The 21,316-nt window shown below is 40.4% G+C and overlaps 1 protein-coding gene across 1 annotated transcript in view; it reads right to left on the bottom strand.

Annotated features, from left to right (window-relative positions):
• Positions 1–21,316, bottom strand: part of LOC115202059 (guanylate cyclase soluble subunit beta-1) — a 51,338-nt gene that overhangs the window by 11,024 nt on the left and 18,998 nt on the right. The window contains exon 11 of the mRNA XM_029765918.1: positions 6,134–6,274. Coding sequence (XP_029621778.1) covers positions 6,134–6,274 — 141 coding nt within the window. The remainder of the gene's footprint in view (positions 1–6,133; positions 6,275–21,316) is intronic.

Here is a 21,316-nt window from a genome sequence, read left to right as displayed (position 1 = left end):
CCTATGCAGATGAGCTCATGAAAAGAGAGAACATGACAGATGAAGACTGTTATAACTGTTTACAGTGTCTACAGTGAATATTCTAGCCACTGCGAATTGTTTGTTTTTTGGGGAAATTGCTACAGGCGAGCAGTGTTTTGCAATATGCAGTCATTTTCGGACTCTCTTTTAGTAGACATACCTTCAATAACTGCTGCCATGATTGGAATCGTTACACTAGACATTCTCTTGAACGTAGCAGACCCTCTATTCGTGTCCCTTATGGGTTCAGGACCGTCGGTGCTCGAACAGTGAGAAGAGAACACTTGCTGAACACTAAATGTTTAGGATAAAGTGCAACGGGGACCTATTTTTAACCTGGGGCAGTGAGATGATTGAAGGTTGTTTCTACTGCCAAACTGGGATCCTCTCCACCCCATGCCATGTGTCTGATAAACAATGTTTTGTTCACCAGATGTGATTTTCCAACGCCAAGTCTCCAAGAGTCACTGATACAATAACAAACTCAATCTGTCAGTTAAAGTAAAAGTCTGCTGTTTAACCTGTTAGGGTATAGGGGGCAGTATTGAGACTTTTTTGAAAAAAGATGTGCCCATTTTTAAATGCCTCCTACACCTACCCAGTAACTACAATATGCATATACTTATTATATATGGATAGAAAACACCCTAAAGTTTCAAAAACTGTTTGAATGGTGTCTGTGAGTATAACAGAACTCATTTGGCAGGCAAAACCCTGAGACAGATTCTGACAGGAAGTGGATACCTGATGTGTTGAATTGACTTTGAGCCTATGCCATTGAAAAACAAAGGGGGTGAATTATATTCTGGCACTTCCTATTGCTTCCACAAGATGTCCCCAGCCTTTACAAAGTGTTTTGAGTGTTCTACAGTGAGATCTGACCGAATAAGAGCCATGGAACGTGATGGTCCATCATTCACCCTGGCGCGCGATTTGATGGTGGGTACTCTCATTCCGAAACGTTTTAAAAGAAAACCCAATGGTCCGCCTTGAATTTTATTCATGTTCTGGTTAAAAAAGGCCCTAATGATTTATGCGATACAACGTTTGACATGTTTGAACGAACGGAAATATATTTTTTCCGTTCTTGAAGTGAAGTGAAGTCCGGCTGGCTTAGATCATGCGCTACAACACGGAGGTTTTTCGACATAAATGATGAGCTTTTTTGAACAAAAATACATTCGTTATGGACCTGGGACTCTTTGGAAGTGACATCTGATGAAGAGAATCAAAGGTAATGGATTATTTATATAGTATTTTAGATTTTAGATTCCTCCAACATGGCGGTTAGTCTGTATCGCGATGCGTATTTTTCTGGCGCAGTGCTCAGATTATTGCAAAGTGTGATTTCCCAGTAAGGTTAATTTAAAATCTGACAAGTCCATTGCGTTCAAGAGATGTAAATCTATAATTCTTTGAATGACAATATAATATTTTAGCAATGTTTTCTAATATTAATTAATTATTTTGTCGTCATGACTTGACTGCCGGTATTGGAGGGAAACGATTTCCTGAACATCAACGCCATAGTAAAACACTGTTTTTAGATATAAATATGAACTTGATAGAACTAAAAATGCATGCATTGTCTAACAAAATGTCCTAGGAGTGTCATCTGATGGAGATTGTAAAAGGTTAGTGCATAATTTTAGCTGATTGTATGGTTTTGGTGACGCATGTCTTTGAATCGACAATGCATTGCACACAGCTATTGTCAATGTACTCTCCTAACATAACCTAACTTTATGCTTTCCCCGTAAAACCTTTTTGAAATCGGTAAACGTGGTTAGATTAAGAAGATGTTTATCTTTCAAAGGCTGTAAGTTAGTTGTATGTTTGAGAAATTTGAATTTGTACATTTATTTGGTTTCAAATTTGCCGCTCTTGAAATGCACCTGCTGTTGATAGGGTGCGCCACAGGTGGCACGCTAACGTCCCAGGTAGCCTCAAGAAGTTTTAACATCAAACTTACAACTCTTACAATGTCTTACGTGGACAGTGGCTTTTTTGAAGAAGAGTTGACAAATACTTGATGCTTAAAAATACTAGGGGGTAAAACAAATCATTCACTCATTTCTGAAACGGGACAATAAAATAGAGATTATTAAATAAGAGACAATATATCTCAATATTCCTATAATTTGTTTAATGTAATATGATACATATTTCGTGAATGAAATATGATTATATTTCCTGGGTTTATAATTTGGGATAAAAAGTATCTTGCATCATATCCTTACCATTTACTTATCTCACGTTCTCATTAACAGGACTAACAAAACCAAACATAGACATGCATCTACAAACTTGCACATTTCCACATTACAACTGTAGCTTGTTTCGGCCCGCTCTATTGGTTGCTTCACGCACTCTCGTGCTAACCTACCTAGTCAGTGAATCAGTTGAATGAGAAAGCAAACAGAAAACTGAAGAGAGAAGCACCAGATAAACAAATTATTTTAAACATTATCGTCACGGTGAGCGAGTTATAAAGCATAGGATATGAAACACCAAGTTAAGCAGAGTGTAATGATATAATTGTTATTTTTTTATAATGTTTTGATAGTTTAATAAATGTATAAAAGACCATTAGCATAGACGCTAACGTCAGCTAAAGTTAGGGCCAATCAAGACAGCCTGCTGTAGTAATTTTTATGTATTTATTTTTATTTAACTAGGCAAGTCAGTTAAGGACAAATTCTTACTTACAATGACAGCCTAGGACCTGTGGATTAACTGCCTTGTTCAGGGGCAGAACGACAGATTTTTACCTTGTCAGCTCAGGGATTCAATCGAGCAACCTTTCGGTTACTGGCCCAACGCTCTAACCACTAGGCTCCCTGCCGTCATGGTGACAATGAATGTTCACACAGAGTGTAAACAAAGGGAAACATTGTAACTTGTTGTTTTAAGGAATATGTGGAGAATTAAATAAATGTATTTATAAGATGATAATACCATTTTACAAATATTTTTTGGTACAGTATGTTGGCTACCCTAGAAATGCACAAGAGTAGCCGAGTCAGTTGAATGAGAGAGAGTCAACTGAAAACTGTATTGAAGAAAGAAGCTCCAGATAAACTAATTATTTTAAATCTTCAAGGTTTCAGAATACATTCATTCTTCTCACCATGCCCTATTCAGGTCCCAACGTTTAAGCGGGTACACTACGTTTTTTCTTCTTCATTGTACTACCATTGTACATTTTTGTACCATACTAGCTAATACAATGAAAAAACAAGCATGTTTTTTTGGTCCCTACCATGGGAGGAAAATACCATGGCACTGGTGCAAATACCAAGGTATTTTCCTACCATTGTTAGTACAATGAAAAAAATATCATGGTACTATCATGTTTTTTTGGTCACTACCAAGAAAATACCATGGTACCATGGTCATGGCCTAAAAAAAAATTTTCTCATTGTACTACTACCACCATTGTACATTTGTTCGGTAAGTGGCTTTTTTGTTGAAACAATTAGCTGGATAACTATCATGGTTATTTATTTTCTACCAGATAGCTAGCAAGCTGTGATACACTAAAGTTACTCTAGGGGATCAATAACGGTATGTGGCAATTCAAAACAAGGGAATCATCTGAAAGCATGTCCTCAGACTATATAGTGTAACATCACATGTAAAATAGAATTAAAAAAAATTGGGGGGGGGCAGCTCTCACACTGTTTTAGGGGACCAAAAGTATTGTGACAAATTCACTTACACTGTCACACTATCAGTCAAAAGTTGACAGTGTGCAAAGCTGTCATCAAGGCAAAGGGTGGCTACTTTTAAGAATCTCAAATATAAAATATATTTTGAATTGTTTCAAACTTTTTGGGTTACTACATGATTCCATATGTGTCATTTCATAGTTTTGATGTCTTCACTATTATTTAGCAATGTAGAAAATAGTAAAAATAAAGAAAAACCCTTGAATGAATAGATGTGTCCAAACTTTTGACTGGTACTGTATGTGTATTAAAGTAGTCAAAAGTTAAGTAGTTAGTCCCATATTCATAGCACGCCATGACTATATCAAGCTTGTGACTACACATTTATTGGATGCATTTGCTGTTTTTAGTTGTCTTCCAGATTATTTTGTGAGTATTTTGTGTGTAAATAATTTGTCTAATTTTTGAGTCACTTTCATTGTAAATAATAGAATATGTTTCTAAACACTTTTGCATTCATGTGGATGCTACCATGATTACAGATAATCCTGAATGGTGAATAATGATGAGTGAGAAAATTACAGACTCACAAATATCATACCACCCAATAAAAGCTATCCCCCCTGTTATTGTAATGGTGAGAGGTTAGTATGTATCTTAGGGGTATGATCTTTTGCATCTAACTTTCTCACTCATCATTATTCACGATTCATTCAGGACTATCCGTAATCATGGTAGCATCCACATTAATGTAAAGTCTTTAGAAACATATTCTATTATTAATTACAATTATTTACAAAATGAGAATACATTATTTACCAATCACTTCTATTGAGCACAAAATAATCTGAAACTCAACCAAAACAAACAGCAAATACATTCAACAAGTTTGTAGAGTCACAAGCTTGATGTAATCATTGCGTGCTAGGAATATGAAACCAAAAAGAAAACTTAGAACTACTTTAATACACATAATTGAATTTATCCCAAAACTTTTGGTCCCCTAAAATGGAGGCAATATGTACAAAGAGTGCAGTAATTTCTAAACGGTTCACCCATTATGAATGAAATTACCCTCACATTAAAGCTGACAGTCTGCACTTTAACCCCATAGTCATTGTATCATTTAAATCCAAAGTGCTTGAGTACAGAGCCCAAAAAATTTAATATTTCTCACTGTCCAAATACTTTAGCAGCTCACTGTATGTTTTTTTAGTACTGGCTCTGGCAGCCAAAACAGCATAATACTCCATCTGAACAAATTGATTATCAATTCCGATACGGTTCTAGAAAGATAAGGCCCTTAACTTTCATATCACATCAAAATAATTTCACAAATGCTAAATATACAGTTACTGTACACTGTTTTAACCGACTTTATCACAGGTACAGTCGACAGTATTTTTCAGTGACAACACGTTTCTGGTGGCCTTCTACGATTACACACAGGTGTTCAGAGGATGCTAGATAGCTAATTAACATAGGGCTGGTTTTCTTTTTGGAGTCCGTGATTGACTGTAGACTCTGCCACATAGCTCTCGTGTCTGAGCCGTTGAATTGCGACTCTACTTTGTCTCTATACTGACACTTAGCTTGTTTGATTGCCTTGCGGAGGGAATAGCTACGCTGTTTGTATTCGGTCATGTTTGTCATGTTTGTATTCGGTCAACTTGAAGGCGCTGGAGCAGTTTTGCCTTGAAGAATGGGCAAAAATCCCAGTGGCTAAATGTGCCATGCTTATAGAGACATACCCCAAGAGACTTGCAGCTGTAATTGCTGCAAAAGGTGGCTCTACAAAGTATTGACTTTGGGGGGGTGAATAGTTATGCACGGTCAAGTGTTTTTTTTTTGTCTTATTTCTTGTTTGTTTCACAATAAAAATGTTTTGCATCTTCAAACTTGTAGGTATGTTGTGTAAATCAAATGATACAAACCCCGCAAAAAACAATTTTAAATTCCAGGTTGTAAGGCAACAAAATAGGAAAAATGCCAAATGTGCTATTTCTGTTTTTAATTTGCAAAAATGTCTAAAAACCTGTTTTTGCTTTGTCTTTATGGGGTATTGTGTGTAGATTGTTGAGGGGAAAAAACGATTGAATCAATTTTAGAATAAGGCTGTAACCTAATCAATGTGGAAAAAGTCAAGGAGTCTGAATACTTTCCGAAGGCACTGTATACTTTGAAATAACTGTAATTTTTCTGCCACCAAATTTTAACAAACAAATTGGTCCCCAAAAAACTGTGTGGCCCTCAGTTGAATTTTGAAATCCCCATGTGGCCCTTGAGCCAAAATTATTGCCCACCCCTTGTCTATGGCCTAGGGGTTGTTTCTAGACAAGGCTGATGAAATGGTTCAGCCAGCACCAGCATTTCACATTTGCTGCCTTTCTCAATTGATTCTGGTAAAAATGGTGGAAAAAGGAAACATATCCCATCCTCACCTGTACTGGCTCGTCATCCACTTTGACCTGTCCAGCAATCTCCATCATGTCCAGGGCCAGGTGACAGATAGACTGAGCGTGGTGGGTACATGGTTCTGGCAGCCCACTGACCGTCATGTACTTATCACCCACTGTCTCCACCTATAGAAAGAGAGACATTTTGGTTGCTAGGCAGAACGTTATATCAGAAAATGCTGTGTGTCGTAAGTGGTTATATGTTAAAGAGACGTGAGGTCTAGAAAACTGTAATTTTTAACACTTTATATCACTCACTGTTTCCATCTATAGGTAGAGAGAGCTATTTTGGTTACTATGCAGATCTTGATATCAATATACAATATTATTTCCCCTTAATTTAAATCCTTATGATGAGAAGGATCTTTGGCTTTCAACGGTTCATCAAACTATAAAGTGTCACTTGGGGCCACAAACCATAAATCCCCAGAGCATGATGCAGCAACCACCATTCTTCACGATAGGGATGGTGAAAGGTTTTCTCCAGACGTGATGCTTGGCATTCAGGCCAAAGAGCTCAATCTTGGTTTCATCAGATCAGAGAATCTTGTATCTCATGGTCTGAGAGTCCTTCAGGTGCCTTTTGGCAAACTCCAAGTGGGCTGTCATGTGCCTTTTACTGAGGAGTGGCTTGCGTCTGGCCACTCTACCATAAAGATCTGATTGGTGGAGTGCTGCAGAGATGGTTGTCCTTCAGGAAGGTTCTCCCATCTCCACAGAGAAACTGGAGCTCTGTCAGAGCGACCATAGGGTTCTTGGTCACCCTCTGACCAAGACCCCTCTCCCCCAATTGCAATTTTTTGGTACCCTTCCCCAGATCTGTGCCTCGACACAATCCTGTCTCGGACCTCTATGGACAATTCCTTCAACCTCATGGCTTGGTTTTTGCTCTGACATGCACTGTCAACTGGGACCTTATATAGACAGGTACGTGTCTTTCCAAATCATGTCCAACCATTTGAATTTACCACAGGTGGACTCCACTCAAGTTTTAGAAACATCTCAAGGATGATCAATGGAAACAGGATGCACCTGAGCTCAATTTCGAGTCTCATAGCAAAGGGTATGAATACTTATGTAAATAAGGTATCTGTTTTTTATGTTCCATACATTTGCAAGAATTTCAAAAAACCTGTTTATGCTTTGTCATTATGGGGTATGGTGTGTAGATTGATGAATAAAGAAAATTATTTAATCAATTTTAGAATAAGGCTAACGTAACAAAATGTGGAAAAAAAGAAGGGGTCTGAATACTTTCCGAATGCACTGCATGCATACGTGCATGCATACGTGCATGCCTACCTGCATTCCTACCTGCATGCGCATGCCTACCTGCATGCCTACCTGCATGCCTACCTGCATGCCTACCTGCATGCCTACCTGCATGCCTACATGCATGCATAACCAGTCAAAAGTTTGGACACACCTACTCATTCCAGGGTTATTCTTTATTTGTACTATTTTCTACATTGTAGAATAATAGTGAAGACATCAAAACTATGAAATAACACATGTGAAATCATGTGTTGGGATGTGCTAAACTTTGAACATTGAGATATTAAATTAATGATAGGAAATGAAAGAGACTGGGTTATGTTAGAAGTTAATGGTTCTCAGAATAAAGAAGAAGGCTTTGGAATGTGTTTGATGGAGGAGAGGAGAGTGATGTGTTGATACAGGGGAGACAGATGGACATCTGTGTATTAGATGAGAGGGGTTGAGGTCAGAAGGTGAGGACAGATTCTGTTAAGAGAGTAATAAATGTTTGGAATCCTGTTACCCTCTTTATTAGCTTCCTGTAGAGCCATAATATCTAAGGATTGGAGAGAAAGGGGAGTGTCTTAAGTAGAATGCATATAAACTGTGAAGTCTGAAATCTTTAGCTGTCTGTTTTCAGCTGTACAGAACCTTTGGGGAATGATTCAACTTGGTTAAAGCTTCTCTAGTGTCCATGAGTTATTTACTCAGAAAATTAAGAAACTAATGTAATGTAATAACCAAAAAAGTGTTAAACAAATCAAAATATATTATATATTTCAGATTCTTCAAATAGCCACCCTTTGCCTTGATGACAGCTTTGCACACTCTTGGCATTCTCTCAACCAGCTTCATGCGGTAGTCACCTGGAATGCTTTTCAATGAAAAGGTGTGCTTTAAAAGTTAATTTGTGGAATTTCTTTCCTTCCTAATGTGTTTGAGCCAATCAGTTGTGTTGTGAGGTAGGGGTGGTATACAGAAGATAGCCCTATTTGGTAAAAGACCAAGTCCATATTATAGCAAGAAAAGCTCAAATAAGCAAAGAGAAACAACAGTCCATCATTACTTTAAGACATGAAGGTCAGTCAATCTGGAAAATGTCAAGAACTTTGAAAGTTTCTTCAAGTGCAGTCGCAAAAACCATCAAGCGCTCTGATGAAACTGTCTCTCAAGAGGACCGCCACAGGAATGGAAGACCCAGAGTTCATTAGAGTTACCAGCATCAGATTGCAGCCCAAATAAATGCTTCACAGAGTTCAAGTAACAGACACTTCTCAACATCAACTGTTCAGAGACCACGTGAATCAGGCCTTAATGGTCGAATCAGGCCTTAATGGTCGAAGCCACTACTAAAAGGACACCAATAAGAAGAAGAGACTTGCTTGGGCCAAGAAACACGCGCAGTGGCCATTAGACCAGTGGCAATCTGTCCTTTGGTCTGATGAGTCCAAATGTAAAACGTTTGTTTCCCACCACCGTATCTTTATGAGACACAGAGTAGGTGAACGGATGATCTCCGCATGTGTGGTTCCCACCGTGAAGCAAGGAGGAGGTGTGATGTGTGGGGTTGCTTTGCTGGTGACACTGGTCGGTGATTTATTTAGAATTCAAGGCACACTTAACCATCATTTGCGCTTAGTGGGACTATCATTTGTTTTCAACAGGACAATGACCCAACACACCTCCAGGCTGTGTAAGGGCTACTTGACCAAGAAGGAGAGTGATGGTGTGCTGCATCAGATGACCTGGCCTCCACAATCACCTGACCTTAACCCAATTGAGATGGTTTGGGATGAGTTGGACCGCAGAGTAAAGGAAAAGCAGCCAACAAGTGCTCAGCATATTTGGGAACTTCTTCAAGACTGTTAGAAAAGCATTCCAGGTGACTACCTCATGAAGCTGGTTGAAAGAATGCCAAGAGTGTACAAAGCTGTAATCAAGGCAAATGGTGGCTATTTTGAAGAATCTAAAATATATTTTGATTTGTTTAACACTTTTTTGTTTACTAAATTATTCCATATGTGTTATTTCATAGTTTTGATGTCTTCACTATTATTCTACTGTACAATGTAGAAAATAGTCAAATTCAAGAAAAACCCTTGAATGAGTAGGTGTGTCTAAACTTGTGACTGGGACTGTATATAGATACATCTCAATCAGTGCCTTCAAAAAGTATTCATACCCCTTGACTTATTACACATTTTGTTGTGTTACAGCCTGAATTCACAATTGATTAAATACAGTATATATTTCTCACCTATCTACACACAATACCCTATAATGACAAAGTGAAAACCTGTTTTTAGAAATCTTTGAAAATGTATTCAAAATGATATACAGAAATCTCTAATTTAGATAAGAATTCAAACCCCAGAGTCAATACTTTGTAGAAGCATCTTTGGCAGTGATTACAGCTATGAGTCTTTCTGGGTAAGTCTCTAAGAGCTTTCCACACCATGGATTGTGCAATTTATTCATTAAAAAAATTCTTCAAGCTCTGTCAAATTGGTTGTTGATCATTGATACACAACACAGAAGGTTGGTGGCACTTTAATTGGGGCGAATGGGCTCGTGTTAATGGTTTCCAGGTATTTGATGCCATTCCATTTGTTCCATTCCGGCCATTATTATGAGCAGTTCTCCACTCAGCAGCCTCCTGTGCTAGACAACCATTTTTGGGTCTTGCCATAGATTTTCAATTAGATTTAAGTCAAAACTGTAACTTGGTCACTCAGGAACATTCACTGTCTTCTTGGTAAGCAACTCTAATGTAGATTTGGCCTTGTGTTTTAGGTTATTGTCCTGCTGAAAGGTGAATTCATATCCCAGTGTCTGGTGGAACGTGGTTTTCCTTTAGGATTTTGCCTGTGTTTAGCTCCATTCCATTTATTTTTATCATAAAAAACTCCCCAGTCCTTATTCAGGCTGGTATGGCCGTAAACGATGGAATGAGAGTTGGATAGACTATTTCAAGTTCATGTAACTCAACAAAAAAAATTTAGGAACTAGAACTATCTGATCTCAGAACTGTGTTAATCTTTGGAATGGGTTCAGTTGGTAGAACATGGCAAACAATGACAAGGATACCGATAACATGATGCAGCCACCACCATGCTTGAAAATATAAAGAGTGGTACACAGTGATGTGTTGTGCTGGATTTGCACCAAAGATAACCGCTCTGTATTCAGGACAAAAAGTTCATTTCTTTGCCACATTTTTAGCAGTACTACTTAAGTGCCTTGTTGCAAACAGGATGCATATTTTGGAATATTTTTTTATTCTGTACAGGCTTCCTTCTTTTCACTCTGTCATTTAGGTTAGTATTGTGGGGTAACTACAATGTTGTTGATCCATCCTCAGCTCTCATATCACAACCATTAATCTCTATAACTGTTTTAAAATAACCATTGGCGTCATTGTGAAATCCCAGAGCGGTTAGGAAGGACGTGTGTGTTTTTGTAGACTGGGTGTATTGATACACCATCTAATGTATAATTAATAACTTCACCATGCTCAAAGGAATATTCATTGTCTGCTTTATTTTTTACCCATCTACCAATAGGTCCCCTTCTTTGAGAGGCATTGAGAGGCCCTGGTCTTTGTGGTTGAAATTCACTGCTCGACTGAGGGACCTTATAGATAATTGTATATGTGGGCTACAGAGATGAGGCAGTCATTCAAAAATCATGTTAAACACTATTATTGCACACTTAGTGAGTCCATGCAACTTATTATGTGACTTGCTAAGTAAATGTTTACTCCTGAACTTATTTAGGCTTGCCTTTACAAAGGAGTTGAATACTTATTGACTCAAGACATTTCAGCTTTTAATTAATTTGTAAAAAGTTCAAAAAACATAATTTCACTTTGACATTATGGGGTAGTGAGTGCAGGCCAGTGACAAAAAAATCTAAATTGAATCCATTTCAAATTCAGGATGTAAAACAACAAAGTGTGCAAAAAGTCAAGGTGTGTGAATACTTTCTGAAGGCACTGTATATATCTCAAACCAATAAAACACTTATGGGAGATTCTGGAGTGGTGCCTGAGACAGCGTTTTCCCCCACCATCAAATTATGGAATTTCTCATGGAAGAATAGTGTCGCATCCCTCCAATAGAATTCCAGACACTTGTAGAATCTATGCCAAAGTGCATTGAAGGTGTTTGGCAACTCGTGGCGGCCCAAAGCCCTATTAAGACACTTTATGTTGGTGTTTCCTTATTTTGGCAGTTACCTGTATGTTAGTTGGTATTTGTGTTAAAAGTGAGGTGAGGTGCTTAAAATAATACTACACTCATTATTGTAATCTTTTAGTGAGTCCCTGTTAATGCAATCCTCGAGTGTGTATGTCAATAGTCAAGTTGTCAAGATAAAGCCCTTTCAGTATTGTAGTAACCTGGTATATTTATGTTTACCAATAGATGGCAGTATTGACTCAAGACGGGGGTTTGCTTTCCGCTATCCGTAGCCGTTTTCAATGTCTGCCATATATAACCATGCTTGAGAAAGCCTCAGGTAGTTTACGCTAGGTGCATTACAGGCTGACTACACCGCTCGCGTCGCAAAATACATTTAAACATACATGTTATTCAATTATTGCACCCACACTTCTAGCGCACGCCTGCAAGTACTGCCTCTCCCATCTCCTCATTGGTTTATAGAAGCAGGTGCCATCTCCTCATTGGTTATACCCATGTGGGTAGGTATGAAAGACAAACGAGGTCAGTGGCGGTAATGCACCTAATTTATGAAAGTTGCCAATCGCAATATAAAGTCAAGAAAAGAAAGGCCTGGAAGGAGGAGAGATGACTAGAAATGATTCGGTTGACCGTTTTATGTGTGGATTAATTATCGGAGTAGAGGACCTTGTACATTTCAGGTAAAATAACAACTCAATGTTTATATCCCAGGACAAATTAGCTAGCAACAGCAAGCTATCTAAATAGGACAAATTAGCTAGCAAGTGCAAGCTAGCCAGTTAAATTGCCATAAATGTTTAATGCTTTTCGACCTGTCCCCAAATTAATATAATTGGTTCAGAGTTTGTTCTGATATTTTAACCTGCGTGTCGTGATCGCGTTTGGTGTGGGGGGACAAAATACATTTATGCACGATGGAGCACGTGCGCGGCCGGTTTGGGTTCCGTGTTAGGGGATGTTATTCTAAGTTACCATTAAATACTAAAACGTACTTATGTGTCATCAATCTTTAAGATACTACATATTTGGCGACGAGGATGACTGCTTTGGATTTGTCTGCCACAAATTCAATGGAGTGTTTGGCGTGCGACGCTGGATGTGAGACTCAAGTGAGCAGTGGAAGATTCTGAAGAATTGATTGCCTGGATACGGGTAGGACAAATTATTGACTGCGGGGAGAGTGAATCGGAAAAGATGACTTTGGCAACAATAGGCTCGCTACCACCATTTAATCCTACAAATCAGGAATGGGAGGAGTACTGTGAAATAATGGAACATTTCGTTGCTGGTACTAAAATAACTGATTCCGCTAAACAGAAATCCATACTCATAAATGTTGTCGGTGCACAGACATACATCTTAATGAGAAACCTGCTGAGCCCAGATATGCCAGGAGAAAAATCATTTGTCGATCTATTAAAATATCACTTCAAACCCAGTGAAATAGTGCATTGATTCAAGTTTGATTCACGCATGAGAGAACATACCGAATTAGTGGGGGAATATGTGGCTGAGTTGAACTAGCACTGGACTGTAACTATGGGAATACATTATCGCAAATGCTACGCGATCGGCTGGTGTGTGGGATTAATGATGACAGGATATAAATACGCATGTTATCAGAGCCTAATCTCACGTTTGAGAATACACTCAAACTGGTCCAGGCCACGCAGTCCACGAATAGAAATGTACTGGATTTGCAGGCATGGGGCGCAACTGCATGCCATACAGCAAAGGAGAGTAGCTCTGAGCGCGCTGAATTTCAAAGTGGGGAAAGCCGCGGGGCAGCAGCCAATAGACTTATCGTTGCAAAGGCAGCGTTTCACTGTAAATTCAAACATGAAAAGTGTTATGCCTGTGGGATAATAGGACACATTGCGAGGGCATGCAGCAATAAGAAAAAGCCACGGGCTACAGAAAAGAGAACGGACAGAACGGAATACCTCTCGACACTCTAGCTACCGCTCAAATCAATTGATAAAGTGAAAGTGAGTACGTAGAAGCAGATCAATCGCTCTGTGTACAGGGGGCAAATATGAAAAAGGTGAAGCCTTTCAATGTGGAAATGGGAATATATTGATTTAAGGTACCGTTTGAAATAGACACAGGATGTAGCGTCACACTGAACAGGTCCCAATTCAATGGGAAGTGTAAAAAAGTGGAAGTGCCTAAACTGAGAGACCCCGTTAACCTCTCTTTGGTAGGGGGCAGTATTTTGACTTCTGGATGAAAAGTGTGCCCAAAGTAAACTGCCTGTTACTCAGGCCCAGAAGCTAGGATATGCATATGGATTTGGATAGAAAACACTCTAACGTTTCTAAAACTGTTAAAATGTAATCTGTGATTATAACATAACTGATATGGCAGGCGAAACCCCCCCCCCCCCAAAAAAAACAAATTCAGCCTACAACTATTTTCAATGGCTATCACTTTTATTATAAGGCCAAGTCCTCCCAGATTGCAGTTCCTAGGGCTTCCACTAGATGCCAACAGTCTTTAGAAAGAGTTTCAGGCTGGTTTTTGGAAAAATTAGGCAGAAATTGTAGTTTTTCTAGGTGGCTTCCATTTTGGCTTTAGTGTTTCCAAGCGCGTGGAAGAGAGTACGTTTTTTGGTATTTTTCTCCGGTAAAGACAATAACGATTCTCTGTCTTAAATTTGATCGTTTATTTGCGTATTAGGATACCTAAGGTTTGATTATAAATGTTGTGACTTGTTTGGAAAAGTTTATTAGTAACGTTTGGGATTCATTTTGTATGCATTTTGATGGAGGGAAACTGGGTGGATTATTGACTGAAGCGCGCCAGCTAAACTGAGTTTTTATGGATATAAAGGACAATATCGAACAAAAAGGACCATTTGGAGTGCCAACAGAAGATCATCAAAGGTAAGGTATTTTTTATATCGCTATTTCTGACTTTCGTGTCGCACCTGCCTGGTTGAAATATGTTTTTCATGTGTTTGTATGCGGGGCGCTGTCCTCAGATAATCGCATGGTGTACTTTCGCCGTAAAGCCTTTTTTAAACCTGACACAGCGGCTGGATTAACAGGAAGTTAAGCTTTATTTTGATGTATTACACTTGTGATTTTATGAAAGTTAATTTATAATTCTGTAGTTTGAATTCCGCGCTCTGCAATTTCACCGGATGTTGGCCAGGTGGAATGCTACTGTCCCACCTGCCCATAAGAAGTTAAACTCAAAACGTACACAGGGGAGAAGATCACTGTGATTGGAGTTGCTGATGTTCAAGTGGAATATCATGGACAAAAGAAACGTCTGTCTCTTTAGTAGTGGAAGGTACAGGCTCCAGCTAACTAGAGAGTGGTTGGAGGAAATACAATTGAACTGGGACGAAATCAAACATGTCACCACAGAGACATTGACACTGCTTCAGGTGCTTTCAAAGCATGAGTGTGTTTTCAAAGAAGAGCTATGAATATTAAAAGGTGTCCAAGCTACCATTCATGTTGCTGCAGATGCTACTCCCAGATTCTATAGGCCAAGATCAGTTCCATATACCATGAAGCCTAAAGTGGATGTGGAAATTGACAGACACTTAGCAGAGGATGTAATTATTCCTGTCAATTTCTGAGTGGGTAGCACCAGTTCCCATACTCAAACCAGATGGTTCAATCAGATTATGCGGTGATTACAAGCGGACTAAATAGTTTCATCACTGGAGCAGGAACCTATACCCAAAGTGGAGGATTTGCTTTCAATGTTAACCGGAGGGCAACAGTTCACAACTGGACACGAGTCACACATATCTGCAAGTGCTAATGGATGAAGCGTCATAGAAGTACCTGACCATAAACACCCACAGAGGGATGTTTACCTATAAACACTTAGCTGGTGCGGAAGACACCCAGAAAAGGTATCTTCCAAAGAACCATAGAGGGAGTTCTGCAGGAGATACCCAAGGTAGCAGTTTACCTCAACTTTCTTGTCACGTAGGAGGAGCATCTCAGAAACTTGGGTGAAGTTTTGAGGAGGATGGAGGAGGCTGGTCTCCGGCTGAAGAGGAGCAAGTGTACACTGTTAGCTGATGAAGTGCAGTACCTGGGTCACAAGGTGGACGCCAAGGGGTTACACACAGTCAAAGCTAAAGTGAGGGCTGTCGTGGAAGCTCCAGCTCCGACAAGCGTTACAGAGCTGAAAGCCTATTTAGGCTTACTGAAATATTCTAATCGCTTCCTCCCGAACTTCTCTACCCTCTTAGCTCCTCTGCATCAACTGTTAAGGAAGGATGTGGCCTGGAAATGGTCAGAAATACAGGAGAAGCTTTTGCAAAGTCAAAGGTGTTACTGCAATCAGCAGAAGTGCTGGTGCACTACTCAGCAGACAGAGACCTCATCTTATCGTGCGACGCCTCAGTGTATGGTGGGTGCGGCGCTATCACACTGGATGGAGAATGGTGCAGAGAAACCTATCGGGTTCATGTCAATAACATTGTTACCAGCGGAGAAAAAGTACTCCCAGCTGGACAAGGAAGAACTGGCTGTCATATTCGGAATACAGAGATCCCACAAGTACTTATACAGGACAACATTCACTATTGTGACCGACCATAAGCCTCTGATCTCTCTGTTCCATGAACAAAAGCCAGTACCACAAATGGTCTCTCCAAGAGTTAAACATTGGGCTGCGTGGCTCAGGGCCTACGAGTACAGGATAATTTACAAGCCAAGTAGATACCATGGGAATGCTGATGCTCTGAGTAGGCTGCTGTCACGGATCCTTAACCTGTTTGGCCTAGGGGGCAGTATTGAGAATTTTGGAAAAAATATGTGCCCATTTTTAACTGCCTCCTACACCAACTCAGAAGCTAGAATATGCATATTATTGTTCAGGTTTGGATAGAAAACACTCTGAATTTTCTAAAACTGTTTGAATGGTGTCTGAGTATAACAGAACTACTATGGCAGGCAAAAACCTGACAAGGTTTCAAGCAGGAAGTAACCTGTCTGACAAGGAGTCGTGCGTCTTGCATCTGTTTATTGAAAAGTAAGGATCTTAGCTGTAACGTGACAATTCCCAGGGCTCCGATAGGCTCTCAGAACCCGCGAAATACCTGAAGGTTTACGAGGCAGCCTCAGGCTGAAACACATTATCGCCTTTGGCAAGTGGCGGCTCAGAGGACCTTTGAATGAGGCGCGTGCACGATTCGCTCCTGAGGAGAAATTTTATTTGGCTGTTTAGGCTCAATGCATATTCCCGGTCGGAATATTATCACTTTTCTACGTGATAAATGGCATAAAAATTGGTTTTAAACAGCGGTTGACATGCTTCGAAGTACGGTAATGGAATATTTAGACATTTTTTGTCATGCCAATGCGCCATGCTCGAGACCGTGATGTAGCATTCTGATAGTGTCTAGAACTCACGAACAAAACGTCGCTGTTTGGATATAACGATGGATTATTTGGGACCAAACCAACATTTGTTATTGAAGTAGAAGTCCTGGCAGTGTATTCTGACAAAGAACAAGCAAGGTAAGAACATTTTTCTTATAGGAAATGTGATTTTGGTGGAGGCTGACCTGGGTGGGTGTCTAAATAACTAGCCCTGTGATGCCGGGCTATGTACTTAGATTATTGCAAAATGTGCTTCATCCGAAAAGCTATTTTAAAATCGGACATATCGAGTGCATAGAGGAGTAATGTATCTATAATTCTTAAAATAATTGTTATGCTTTTTGTGAACGTTTATCGTGAGTAATTTAGCAAACTGTTAGTAAATTCCCCGGAAGTTTGCGGGGGTTATGCTTTTTCTGAACGTCACATGCTAATGTAAAAAGCTGTTTTTTGATATAAATATGAACTTGATTGAACAGACATGCATGTATTGTATAACACAATGTCCTAGGTGTGTCATCTGATGAAGATCATAAAAGGTTAGTGCTGCATTTAGCTGTGGTTTGGGTTTTTGTGACATGATATGCTAGCTTGAAAAATGGGTGTCTGATTATTTCTGGCTGGGCACTCTGCTGACATAATCTAATGTTTTGCTTTCGTTGTAAAGCCTTTTTGAAATCGGACAGTGTGGTTAGATTAACGAGATTCTTGTCTTTAAATAGCTGTAAAATAGTCATATGTTTGAGAAATTGAAGTAATAGTATTTCTAACGATTCAAAAATCGCGCCACTGGATATCCAGTGGCTGTTACGTAGGTGGGACGAGTTCGTCCCACATGCGCCAGAGAGGTTAAGGGCAGGAGAAAGGGGCAGAGTCAAACGCAGGAGATGTATGTCCAGTAGTGCCGAAGTTTAATTACACCGAACAATCGGTGGTCAAAAAGGCACAGGGTGCGCACAATACCCAAAAGGGAAAAACAGGTAATCCACGAATGAAAAATACGCACGGGCGCAGCCCGGCAATAATAATAATACGTGTTCCGCTACTGGGAACACACAACAACAGCGTACACAAACACTGCCTGCTGACATACAATTAATCCCGCACAAAAAACAAACCCAAAGGACCAAACTAAATACCCCCCCCCCCCCCCACTAATGACAAGACAAGAAACAGGTGCGGACCTAGACAGACAAAAACCAAAGAACACAGAACAATAGATCGGTGGCAGCTAGTATACCTGCGACGACGACCGCCGAGCGCCGCCCGACCGAGGAGGGGCGCCATCTTCTGTGGATACTGTGACAGCTGCCAATTCCAGAAAGCATCGATCAGGAAGGAGAAAATGATCGTGTTGGAAGATCCAACCGTGAACACAGCACAAATCAGGAAATGGACTTCAAAGGATGTGACGTTATCACAAGTGCATGAATTTATCCTGAAAGGATGGCCTACAGTGACATAGCCTCAGATCATGCCTACAGTCGCATTCAGGTATGTTGAGAATAAAAGGCCTAGCGAGGTCCTACGTCTGGTGGCCAAAGATGGTCCAGGATCTGGAAAATGAGGTTAGCCTGTGTGCAGATTGTCAGAGTAACAGGAAGTCACCCCCCTCCACCGCACCATTACATCCATGGAAATGGCTGGAAAAACCATGGGCGCGACTATGCTGGACCCTTCCTAGGGAAAATGTTCCATGTGCTGATTGAATAAGAATGAAAGTGGATGGATGTCTACCCCATGAACACGTTGACATCGCAGGCTACGGTTGAGAAGTTGAGACAAAGCTTCAGTGTCATGGGATTGCCTCATGTTGGTTAGCGACAATGCTACTTGTTTTACAAGCACTGAATTCACAAGTTTCATAAAACAAAATGGAATTCAGCATGTAACGTCAGCCCCTTTTCACCCATCTTCAAACGGATTAGCAGAACGTGCGTTTCAGACCTTGAAGGAGGGGATGAGGAAGATGCAAGGGGACAGCACTGAAACAAAGGAGTCAAGATTCTTGTTTAGCTACAGGATCACTCAAGCTACAACTGGGTTGTCACCTGCAGAAATGCTAATGCCAAGGAGGTTAAGGTCAACCTTTTGATCTCATCAGGCCAGACCTGAAAGTGAAAATACAACAAAAGCAATGGAATCAAAAACGGAGTCATGACAGAGCCAAACTCAGAAGTTTCTCACCTGGAGATGTCTACACAAGAAACTATGGGTTTGGTCCTAAATGGATTCCAGCTACAACTGAGGATTGCTCAGGACCAGTATCCTATACTGTGATCATCGGAAGTGGACAAAGACTAAGGAGACACGTGGATCAGATCCGAGCTCGAATTCCAGTTCCATCCGTGGACATGGATCAATGCTGAAATGAGCAGGACAGGACATTGGAACGTTCCCTAGAGTTGCAGTTGGACAAACAGACCAAGGCTCAACTTCCTGAGACCACCAATCCGAGACGACATCCTCCTGTGAAGTCTCCACAAAAGGACTTTTTCACAATCAAGGGGTGAAGTGCTGGTGGCACTAGCTACACCACCTCTGAGACGCTCTATTAGAGAGACGTCCGCCAGACTATTTCAGATCCTAAGGGAGATCATGTTCGGGGAAAAAAATATAAAAATAGCATGTGATTTGTTATGAGAAAATTGGCAGCTTTAGCTCAGAAAGGAATTGTGTTATTAGCTTTAAAGAGTGGAATGTAGTAACCTGGTATATTTGTTTACCAATAGATAGCAGTATTGACCCAAGATGGGGGTTTGCGTTCCGCTATCTGTAGCCGTTTTGTGTCTACCATATAACCATGCTTGAGAGAACCTCAGGTAGCTTACACCAGGTGCATTAGGGAATGTTATTCTAAGTTACCATTAAATACTAAAACGTACTTATGTGTCCGGCGTCATCAATCTAAGAAGCCTCTTAAGATACTACATGTACAGAGCAAAAACTGTCATGATAGTGCAATTTGCAGGAGTATTTCTTTGAGACAACCCTTTTGGGCTCATCTAGCCCAACTCAGACCCCTTCAGGAGCGGACCACGATAATGTCAGTTATTTTAACTTCAGGCAAATGCCCTGCAGTTGAAACATCTCTACTTAAACACTTATGCCAGCTTATAGACATTCAAGGCTCTTCGGAGCCAGTTAACAACTTGGACCACCTAGTCATTGAGGATGGTAGTATAAATGTTACTTATTTTGGTGACCCAGTGCTGAAGTCCTGGGTTTGTTTGACTTCTTAAAGTGCATTTTTGTCTGAAAGCCTAAAGTGCCCAGTGACGATGAATATAAAATCTTGCTCGATAACAAAATGGGGTTTTAAATTGAAGTTTACCCAGTGAGGCTATTGAATAGAGAAACATCCAAATGAATCAATTCTACAGTACAGTGAGGGGGAAAAGTATTTGATCCCCTGCTGATTTTGTACGTTTGCCCACTGACAAAGAAATGATCAGTCTATAATTTTAATGGTAGGTTTATTTGAACACAGAATAACAACAACAAAAAATCTAGAAAAACGCATGTAAAAAATGTTAGAAATTGATTTGATTGATGAGGGAAATAAGGATTTGACCCCTCTGCAAAACATGACTTAGTACTTGGTGGCAAAACCCTTGTTGGCAATCACAGAGGTCAGACGTTTCTTGTAGTTGGCCACCAGGTTTGCCCACATCTCAGGAGGGATTTTGTCCCACTCCTCTTTGCAGATCTTCTCCAAGTCATTAAGGTTTCGAGGCTGATGTTTGGCAACTCGAACCTTCAGCTCTCTCCACAGATTTTCTATGGGATTAAGGTCTGGAGACTGGCTAGGCACTCCAGGACCTTAATGTGCTTCTTCTTGAGCCACTCCTTTGTTGCCTTGGCCGTGTGTTTTGGGTCATTGCCACGCTGGAATACCCATCCACGACCCATTTTCAATGCCCTGGCTGAGGGAAGGTTCTCACCCAAGATTTGACGGTACATGGCCCCGTCCATCGTCCCTTTGATGCGGTGAAGTTGTCCTGTCCCCTTAGCAGAAAAACACCTCCATGTTTGACGGTGGGGATGGTGTTCTTGGGGTCATAGGCAGCATTCCTCCTCCAAACACGGCGAGTTGAGTTGATGCCAAGAGCTCCATTTTGGTCTCATCTGACCACAACACTTTCACCCAGTTGTCCTCTGAATCATTCAGATGTTCATTGGCAAACTTCAGACGGGCATGTATATGTGCTTTCTTGAGCAGGGGGACCTTGCGGGCGCTGCAGGGAACTTGCGGGCACCTCACCGTTCTCATGATCATTGCAACTCCACGAGGTGAGATCTTGCATGGAGCCCCAGGCCGAGGGAGATTGACAGTTCTTTTGTGTTTCTTCCAT

The sequence above is a fragment of the Salmo trutta genome, chromosome 11 (assembly GCF_901001165.1).
Source record: "Salmo trutta chromosome 11, fSalTru1.1, whole genome shotgun sequence".
Lineage (NCBI taxonomy): Eukaryota > Metazoa > Chordata > Actinopteri > Salmoniformes > Salmonidae > Salmo > Salmo trutta.
Note: the sequence above shows the minus strand (reverse complement) of the source record. Positions and strands in the feature narration are given on the sequence as shown.